A 10,100-nucleotide genomic window follows, 5' to 3' on the forward strand; every position below is an offset into this window, starting at 1 on the left:
GCTTCAAACTTCAGCGTTGGCTGCGATTTTGAAGCTGAAATCGCGTTCGGTGTGAACGCACCATCATTCATCTGTCCTTTGCCTGAGAGCAATGATGTTGGGTGCAGTTCCATGCCCAAACGCTAGAGGCGCTAATGAGTCAAACAGTAAAGTCCAGCATGAATCAGTCTTACAGAAGCCTTCTTATCTTCTTTAAAAGACTTGAACAATTTTGCAAAAAAATTATCTTTCAAGTGGCAAACAATAGCTTCATTTTCTCACATGCTTTGAGAATATTTTATCCATGTACAGTAAAAATGCATGTAAAATTTATAAGGAGAATTTAAGCTTTTTTTAATAACATTGCATTACGTTACAATTGTTGGAACATATGTGAACGGTTAAATTTATACACCTTACCAAAACTGAGGATTAATGTGCAAGGATGAACAAATACTTGGCCCCTCTATGAATATTGTGGCCCCTTGATGGCCCCCTACTCAGAAAAATCCTAGACCTGCCACTGCTCGTGGTCAATGTTGCAGTCTTGCACTCCTGAGGTTGCATCCGATGTAAAACAATTGACAAACCTGTGGCGACCTCCGCAAAAGGGGAGCAAAMGAAAGAAAAATGAACAAACCTTGTCCAGATCTGGGAAAATTATGGATTTTCCTGGAGGCAGGTCTGGAAGGTCAGGTCCCTGGCAAGTACCTGGTGGTCAAGCCTTGCTTCAAGACCAAGCTCAAAGGAAAAAAAATGTGGGCCAGGTGCTATGTAAGTTGGGCTACAGGCAAGGTGTGCTGTGACACAAGCTGACTTTAGGGTCTAGGGGTGGGTTTATCTTCTAAGGATCAATACCAACATGATAGAGTGATACTAGCGTGATGGCCTGATGCATCGCAGTAATCCAGGTAGAAAAACAAAGTTAAGTAGGTCTTCTAGACCAGTGGTTCCCAAACTTTTTGTCTTCTGACCCCCAAAATGTCCATGGCAAAAATTGTGACCCCAAATATTACTGGTCTGAGCACACAAACTTCTTAAATAACCCTAAAAACACAGGCTTTTTCACAATCTGAACAGCTTGTACACAAATATAAATACTTATTTATACTTATTTTGTGTTTTTGTAATAATTATAGGGAAAACATTACATCAGCAATTATTTTATTACCCTTTAAATTGATTTCTGGAGATTATCCAAGGTGCTTCATGACCCATAATTGTGTCCCAAGCCCAATTTTGGGAACCAAAATGCACTGGTTCCAAAACTTTTCAGCTTTTGACCCACAAAATAACAGTAGCAGAGACCTGTGCCCCCAACTATGTTTGGATGATAAACATGTGTATCAGGTCAACAAAACATAGGCATAGTAACAATATTTTTATACTACTTTCATCCATTTTAAATACACTAACCTCACTCCTTTGTAACAACTAAGGCAAAAATGTAATTAATTCAGAAAATCTTTTCAGGACCCCACCTTGATGTTTCAGGACCCCAGTTTSGGTCCCGACCCCAACTTTGGGAAATACTGTTCTAGATGGTTTCTTCTTTAATAAAGCATTTCATCTTTCTCTCAAAAGAGACTATTTTACTTCAGACTGAAGACATCTCTCGGAGTAAACAKTCAAGAAGACCTGCTAAACTTTTCTGCCTAGCATGACGAGATTGATTCTTTTATTTTCACTTTGTTTTTCATGGATGAAGTRAAAAATAAAGTCGCTGCAGTCTCCAAGTTGTTCCCAATTAGCATGCCTGCATGCAACGGATGCTAATTTTTGTTGTACTATCGACATTGTTATATTTATTTATTTATTTATTTATTTATTTATTTATTTATTTACGTATGTATGCTACATCGTTGCTTTTTCGTTATTTTGCACTATTGACCTTTAGGTTGCTCGATCAAATCCCAGCCTCAGACCTTTCCGGATAGAGTTTGTATCTTCTCTCCATGCATGCGTGGGTTTTCTCCAGGTACTCTGGTTTTGTCCAACTGACAAAAAAATAAAAATAAAATAACATGACTGTTAGGCTAATTGCTAACTTTCTGGTAACTACATACAGTATGTGGTATGTGATAGACTTGGTGTACCAGGGTGTACCCTGCCCCTCACAGTGACTGGTGGATATGGGCACCAGTGACCCCCCCGCGACCCTGAAGGGAAGACAACACGTTCTCACTCCCAACTCAAGTTGTATGTCGTAGAAGGTAATGGGGGTATTATTTTATTATTTTTATGCTGTTATGTCGTTTTATTTTGTTGCAGTTAAGACATTTTTATTTAAAATCTGTTTTATCATGATTGACTAACTAAAGGCAAAAATCATCGAATTATTCAACGAACGTGACAAGTATCAAAATTGGCGCTTGTTATTATATCGATACCAATAGTATCGCCCAYCCCTGTTAGGTATGTAGAAAAAATGTACACATAAAATTGATTTGAATCTGTCAGGTCAACAGTTTCAGGCGATGACCTAAAATAGTCAGTATACTGTCATTATGCAAATGTATTACATAATAAAAACTTAGCAACAAGCTCCAGGATTATATTATCTTCTCTAGATGTTAATATGGACTTTGGTCTYTGAACTGTTGTAAATCTTTCAAATGCACATGTTCTAAACCCACTGAAGAACCATCACGAGCACAGAATCAACCTCCTTAAATTCCTGATGAAGACATTACATTGTTGAGATCCTGTAGCTGTCAGACATGTGCATTAAGGAAACTGTTCACAGAACAAGAGACTGAAATGTTGCAACACACACTCACACACACACACAAAAAAACTTTATTGCTTGGTTACTTTCCTTCGCAACAAACAAAAGGGGAAATAGGTAAATAAGCCATCGCACAGGAGGAACTTTTGCCTCATGCATTTTTTGACTGGGCTTGCCTCACAGCTCGCTCCAGATGAGGACCAACCATAGTGTGGGGAAACATACCAAAGTCTTGAGCTCAGCTTGAGTACAGAAGTCTTACAATATGTCAGCAGTGTTATTTTTACAGGGTCATATTAGCRAACCAAGTGGTTCTACATCTGCTCCGCAAGGGCATTCCTCCACTGCTGACCCTGAACAAACCCACAAGCTTTAGAGCTCCTGTTCTTGCATCAGCGTGTTACGAGCCTCTGATTTCCAAAGTAGTATTTACCCCCGCTGTGGCTCACCAGGCGTTTCACTTGTAATGATAAATACTCACATGAATTAAGCAGCACGGAGCCCAGTAAGTCAGAGTGTGGGCATGTATGTTTGCCTTTTTAAACATGTTTGTGGTCGAGCAGATCAGACAGGGGGGCAGGAACCTTCTCGGGAACCAGAATGATAAACAGGCCTCTGACATAATGTGGAAACACTGATCCCATTCATAGGTATCATCACCCACAAAACATTCTGTGAGCAGGGCAAATCTCACACGTACAAAACAAATTCCTTGTGGTCGGGAGGAGATAGTGACCTTTTTTTCACTGTCTCACAAGAGGTGGAGWTCTGGGTGAGATTGGCGGACTGGTGCCGCTGTAGCTTTGTCTTTGTTTCTCTCCTCACTCCACATTATCGACTCAGGAAGTGGACAGAGTTTCTCCCAGGGTACAGCAGTGACCCCCCCTCATCTTTTGAGATCCTGCAGCACTTTTCAAATGGAGACAAAAACAACAAAGAAGCTCTGTATGTGTAGATATGTTTTCCTTTCAAGTGAGCTTTATCTTAAAACTGTAGATTGTACTTGTGGGATTCAAACATTTTTAATCTGTAGGCTATGRGAAAGTTAGGAAATATTTGACTGACAGCTTTTTCGTTGGGAAWAAAAAGAAAAAAATGAATGAAATCAGTTTTGGAATGATTAAGGCATAAAACCAGTAAAATAATCATAATATAAGAAAAGTGCAAACAACACAGAGTGGATATTGGTAACACACAATTTATAAATACATTTTGATCTTGAAAAAAGTAACGGTAATTCAAATTGCAAATAATAGTTGTGTTARATCTAAATTAGAAAATTGAGCTAGTTATTACCAAGATACAAAAGGATATCAGCTTTTGAGAGCTGTGGGTCCYATTTTATGACCAGTGTTGTGGGTGAAGTGCTTTTGAAAGCTGAAATTTTAGGTATAATTTCAAAGTGACAGTTATACACACACTAATCATTAAATTAAGCTTGAACAAAAGTRCAAGTACTTTAATTTAGACTTACACTTTCTTCATACTTTAATGTTGAAAGATTAAAAGTGCAATACATCAAACGGATTACAATTTTTTCTAAACTTCAATTGGCCCAAAACATATATTATTGATACAGCAGTGCCCTCTAGTGTTCATATTTATTAACTACAACATGTTAAACAAAACCCCAAACCCAAAATAATGTAAAACACACCCAATRCAGTGTTTAATGTTTATTTATTTAAATAAGACACATACATGGTTAAATTATCATATAACATCGCGTATTTATTTATTAATTCTTTGCTTGTTTATTTGTTTTAAAAAATTGCGAATCTGCGGACCGGAAATGAAAATCGGCACACAGCAAACAGGAAGACACGTGTTCAGCAGAGAGGCAGGCAACAGAACTTGAAGCTGCAGAAGAAAAAAAAAACCTTCACATGTTCCTGCTTTAACTCCATTTAATCGGTACTATTATAGGGACCATTTTCGAAAATGTCTTCATTCAGAAAAGCGCTAAAGTCTCGACAGAGAAACCACCATGAAAGATCCCAGGTGAGCAGTGTTTTCTTAGCATAACTGGCTAGCTATGGGTACAGCTATGCTAACAGGTTGTGTTTTCGTCAACAGCAAACATCAGCAACATTAATGATAATAGTTGTTATTATTATTATTATTATTATTATTATTATTATTATTATTATTATTATTAGCAGTGTCATTTTGTCAAACCAGCCTGTCTTTAGGAAAACTTTGGGTTTACTGGAGAAAAAGAAAGACTACAAACTCCGAGCAGAGTAAGTTAAATATTTTTATYTTTTAATTCTCATTTAAGATTTTTTTTTTGCCAGATGTGGTACGTGGGTATATGCCTATATTTGTTATTTTTAAAATCACAGTGACTTTCACAAGAAGCAAAACACCCTCGCTGCCCTGCAAAAGAAAGCCCTGGACAAGAACCCAGATGAGTTTTACCACAAGATGATCAACTCCAAGCTGGAGGTGCAAATCACTATTCAGATCCTTTCAGGTGTAGGTCTTACGTAAACAATTTGTTTATTTTTTGAGGKTTTTTGTGATGACAGGATGACGTTCACACGATGAAGAAAGCCAACGAGGAGGTGAAAGTGACCGAGGAACAGAAGAAAGTGATGAGGACTCAGGATATGAAATATGTGGAGATGAAAAGGGTTGCAGAAGCCAAGGTGTGTTTTATGTCTCAGTGATTCAATGTGGAGCTTCCAATATATCATGTACTGCATTTATTTTGAGACAATCCCTGACAGACTGTATACATCATCAAGCTTACAATTTTAAATGGTTTGCTTGGAAGTGACTATGTTGTCCAGATGACATGTTAAAACCATTATCTTGGCACGAGGAGAACGTGTTATAAGTTCTGGAGATCTGGCATCTATGTAATCTGTGTCCACATTGTGAGTGTTCAGATCGTGTCCCATGACTGAGTATCTCCATTTTCCCCCCAATTTACTCCGAGTCTGCTCCACTCTGACCTCCGCAGTAAAAACACACCCAGTATAATCAAGGAGAGCATTTACACTGCATATGCAGGGTGGCAGCGTGCACACCAGAGTTATTGTAGTTAACAAAAACTAACTAAATAACGAAAATTGAAATTGACAAAACATTTTAGTTAACTAAAATAAATAAAAACTGTGATAAAATGAAAAAACGATTAACTATAACTGTATAATCTTTGTACAAAACTAACTAAAACTACTGTAACTGAAATTATAGATTGAGTATCCTTAGTTTTAGTGTTTGTCAGTTTATTTTGAGACATGTGGATCTCTGAAAAACAAGCAGCACCGGGTTGGAGACAACTATTGTCGTCATCCTAAAATAATCGCCCAAGTTTTTAGTTGGCAAAATTGAGTTACGCTATAATGGACTGCTTTAACTAGTGACCAAATATCTGTTGGTTAGTTGACTCACAGGAACATCACAAGATTGAGGATGCATTGGCAAATATGTTTATTCAAACTATAAAAAAACTAATACTAGAACTAATAAAAACTAAGCATTAAAAATGCAATAATAACCAAGAAAAACCAGCAAATCCACTGTAAAAACTAATTAAAACTAACTGAATTAAAAGAAAAAAAGTCTAAACTGAATAAAACTAAACTGTAATGAAAAATCCAAAACTATTATAACCTTGGTGCGCACAGAGATCCGCCGAAATTAGATTTGATCCTGTTTTTGCCTGACACCRGAGCAAGTGYGGAGTCACTCYGCAAAGATCACATCACACCAACAGGAAAAGGAATGAACACGACATCCATATTTTCAAAATAATTCACCAAAGGCAGACTATATTTTGTAGATATTCTAGCTTTAATAATACATATAATGGGTGTATTTATATATACATGCCGTCAAAATTTATCAACCAGTTTGGGGGTCAGATCGCAGCATACACACAAAACGTAGATTTTATTTAGAAATATGTATTCAAAAAAAGACAACAGTTTCATACATTGTTTGGTGTCCTGATGCATCTCAGTAATCCAGGTAAAAAATCAAAAAGAAAAAAATTGTATAGGTCCTCTGGACGGGTTAATAAAACGTTTTGTCTCTTCTCCAAGAGACTTCTTCAGTCTGAGAGTTTCAGGCAAAATTCAAGCTTTTAAGCCCTGCCTCCATGTGACTGATAGATCACATGGCTATTGTTGACACCTAATTAACACTTACTGTTAACAGGGGGTGGAGTGATACTGGCAATAGCAGCACTGTAGGAGGGGGACAACTGAAAACGGAGGCCTCCACCTCTGTTTAATGATGGACGGTCTTTGTTTGGTGTCCGTATTTCATAGAATGAATTGTTTTGGTCAGACTTCCACATTTATCACTGTCTTTATTGCAAAATCTTGCATTTCCTGCGCATGCTTCTCACCAGAGCGGGGTGAACGCAGCGTAAATTGTTGGAAACGAGTGACAATGTAACGGTATAAACCCGGGGTCTGTGCTGTAATGTTGGTTGGRATATTTTGTGTTCCCAGAAAATTGAGAGGCTGAAAGGAGAGCTCCATCTTCTGGATGCGGAAGGCAAACAGAAGAACAAACATACCTTTTTTGTGGATTCCAAGAATGAAGGTAAAAAAAAATAATTGTATGCTAGATAAAGAATAGATAAGTAGCTGATGGTTGTAGATTTATCATTTATTTGAAAATGGTTTAATTGATGTTAACAAATATACATCAGAGTTAGTTAATTTAGAGAACTTTTGTTTTATGTTTTCCTTCTCAGTAAAGGASTTTGACCTTGCTTCCCACCTGAACACGGCTCCAGAGCTGGTGGACAGAGTGTACAACAGACCAACTCTGCAAACACTGCAAACCAAGAGCATCCAGGGAGCTGTGGGGCTGCGAGATCTGCAGGTAAAGAATAAATTTAACGAGAAAAGATCATATTCATTTGACTTTTTCTGAGAAAAAAAATACTTCTCTGATTTCCAAAATTCATTTTCTTGTTAAATCAGTTCTTTAATCTGAACTTTAACTCCGYGGTAAAACAATCATGTCTATGTTTTTAGAGGCTGGCCAAGCAAAGGAAACATCAGTATAAGATCTTGTCGCAGAGGATTGACAGAGAAAAGAAAATGTTTGTCATCAGCCAGAAAATTCAAACCCGGAAGGATCTACAGGTGAGTTGTTCTTAAACAAAAACCAAATATGCTAATCTGCTCTGTCTACATGTTGATGCTTATATTTCTCCTCCCTCCAGGACAAAATGAAGAAAGTGAAGGTCAAAAAGGAGACAGCTACTTCTGCAGCTATCTACAAGTTTGAGACCAAAAGGAAACGCTAAGAAAGGACTATTTAGAAAACTGATGGGAAAAATATTTCATTTTTGTGTTTAAACCTTTGAAAATTCTGGACTTCTTCCATATTAAAGTGCACCTCTTTGATCCCTGCAGTGACAGAGGATATTAAATCTTTTCCTCTATTGTCAAAGCTGCCTTTTTGTACATAATAATGGAAAACTTAGTTTCTTTCAAATAAACATTAAAAACTGGCAATGATATGGTTTGTTTAACATTGTGTRGTAACTGCAGTTTGTGGAATTAAAAAAAATCCCACAGTTTGAAGTAAAACGGGTGGTTAATTTATRAGAATGCCTAAAGCGGTATTAAAAATAATAATAATCTGAGCTGTCATCAACTGAGCTGCTAAAATTGTTTATATTATTTATCACCACTTGGGGGCATTAGTAATCTTTGACTAAAGGCTTGAAAATGTTGGAACACAGCAGTTACTGCAGGGAAAGCTGGACCCCAGACATTKGAATAATAGCCTAACATTAGGACTTCAAGTTTATATTGTGGTTAGTAAAGTTTCATTGAGTTATTTAAGCTTTCATTGCTATCACTGGCTCAACAAGTGACCAGTTCTAMACTATAAAACTATGTATTTTAAACGACTCAGTGGTCAGTGGAACTTTTTTTTTTGCAAGATTCTTTTAAAGATATTCAGAAAATGTTTATCTGAGCTTTGGTTTGTGGAAACATTGCTGTTTTGCTTTATTTACCAGCCACACTGATGAGTGTCTTTTCCCACTTTTTTAAATCTAAAACTATAGTACAGCATTGCAAAAGTCTCAATCTGTTAACATTTTCTTCTTAAAAGCCACACAATCTACTACAAGGATGTATCTTTGTGGCAACAAAACTTAAAAGACCTTTTTTCATGTGACAACACTGCAGCTAACAAGTGAAGTTTGATTAAGAAGTCAGTGAACAATCATAACACAATTACAATCTAACTGTACATGAATAAGGTTGTGTCTCCACCAGCTGCTAGTGGTCATGTACTTGCATGTGATGAGTATCTCGGTGTCACAGACTTGATTGATCAATGAAGGAGCAGCAGCTTCATAAATGGGACCGATCCATCAGCTTCACCCGGGACACGCTGAAGCAGAGAGCATCAGGTGAACAAACAGCTGAAGATGAGTCAAATCAGGCAAAGACAAATACAAGGTGTCCACTCAAGCAACTGCTTTTATGGTTTAGATCAGGGATCTGCAACCTGCCTCAAAACTAACCTGGAAATACATATTTAGAACCATCATTTGAGCAGTTCTCTTGTCCAGTTTGTGAAGCAAATTTCTGTTTGATAGTTTATTATTTCATACCTGAGATCACCTGTTTTTTTCTGTTTTTTTTGGCACATTTTTCAATAGCAACTCAGTATGAATTGTAGTTTGATTTCAAATATTTCARCATCAAAACATTTATCATGTTCAGAACATTCTGGGTATGACTTTTGGATACTGTATTTAGCTTCTCCAATAAATGGAGCTCCATCCAACATCCATGAAAATCTTTTAAAATGTTTGTAAACTTTTCTTGTACTTTTTACGTCTTCTTCTTGTCCTGCTATTTTTTTTTTTACTTCTTTGTGCTAATTCTAGCTTACTTAAGCGTCCTTTTTTGTGCGAATTTTAGCTTTTTTCCCCCTTATTTTTCAATTATTTTCTTTCCAGCTATTCTGCTGATTTAAACTTTTTTGAACCTCCATCAGTTTCTGTCTACTAATGTAAGCTTTTTGTGCTTCTTTCAGCTGTTTTCTGCAATTCTAGSAACTTTTTAGCCAATTTTAGCTTTTTTCAGCTAAACTTACCTTATTCTGATAATTGCACATTCTCTTTCTGCTTCTTAGTGCTAGATTCAGCTTTTTCAGCTACTTTCCTGCTAAATTTAGAATTCAATTTTTACAGCTATTTCTCAGCAAATTGGAGCTTTTTTTGTACATCTTTTTTTCTGTAAAAATCTTTCAGCATCAACCAGTTACTGCATTTTCAMAGAAAAGGCTAATTCAACTCTAAATTTGGATTGTTTAATTAAATCTTCAAGTATGTTTTGTGGCTCTGGACTAATTTGACTCTGTGTGAAAGGGTCTGAAATGGTTCTTTTGATGGTAA

At 36.7% G+C, this 10,100-nt stretch overlaps 1 protein-coding gene across 1 annotated transcript; it reads left to right on the forward strand.

Moving 5' to 3' along the window:
• Positions 1-4,512: 4,512 nt before the first annotated feature.
• utp11 (UTP11 small subunit processome component) lies at positions 4,513-8,199 on the forward strand. Its single transcript, XM_014016330.1, has 8 exons — positions 4,513-4,708; positions 4,889-4,950; positions 5,053-5,155; positions 5,239-5,358; positions 7,177-7,270; positions 7,425-7,555; positions 7,711-7,821; positions 7,902-8,199. Exons 1-8 carry the CDS (start codon positions 4,649-4,651, stop codon positions 7,983-7,985), a joined length of 765 nt encoding a protein of 254 aa, XP_013871784.1. The 5' UTR covers positions 4,513-4,648; the 3' UTR covers positions 7,986-8,199.
• Positions 8,200-10,100: the final 1,901 nt, after the last annotated feature.

This window comes from Austrofundulus limnaeus, unplaced genomic scaffold (assembly GCF_001266775.1).
Source record: "Austrofundulus limnaeus strain Quisiro unplaced genomic scaffold, Austrofundulus_limnaeus-1.0 Scaffold143, whole genome shotgun sequence".
NCBI classification, from domain to species: Eukaryota; Metazoa; Chordata; class Actinopteri; order Cyprinodontiformes; family Rivulidae; genus Austrofundulus; species Austrofundulus limnaeus.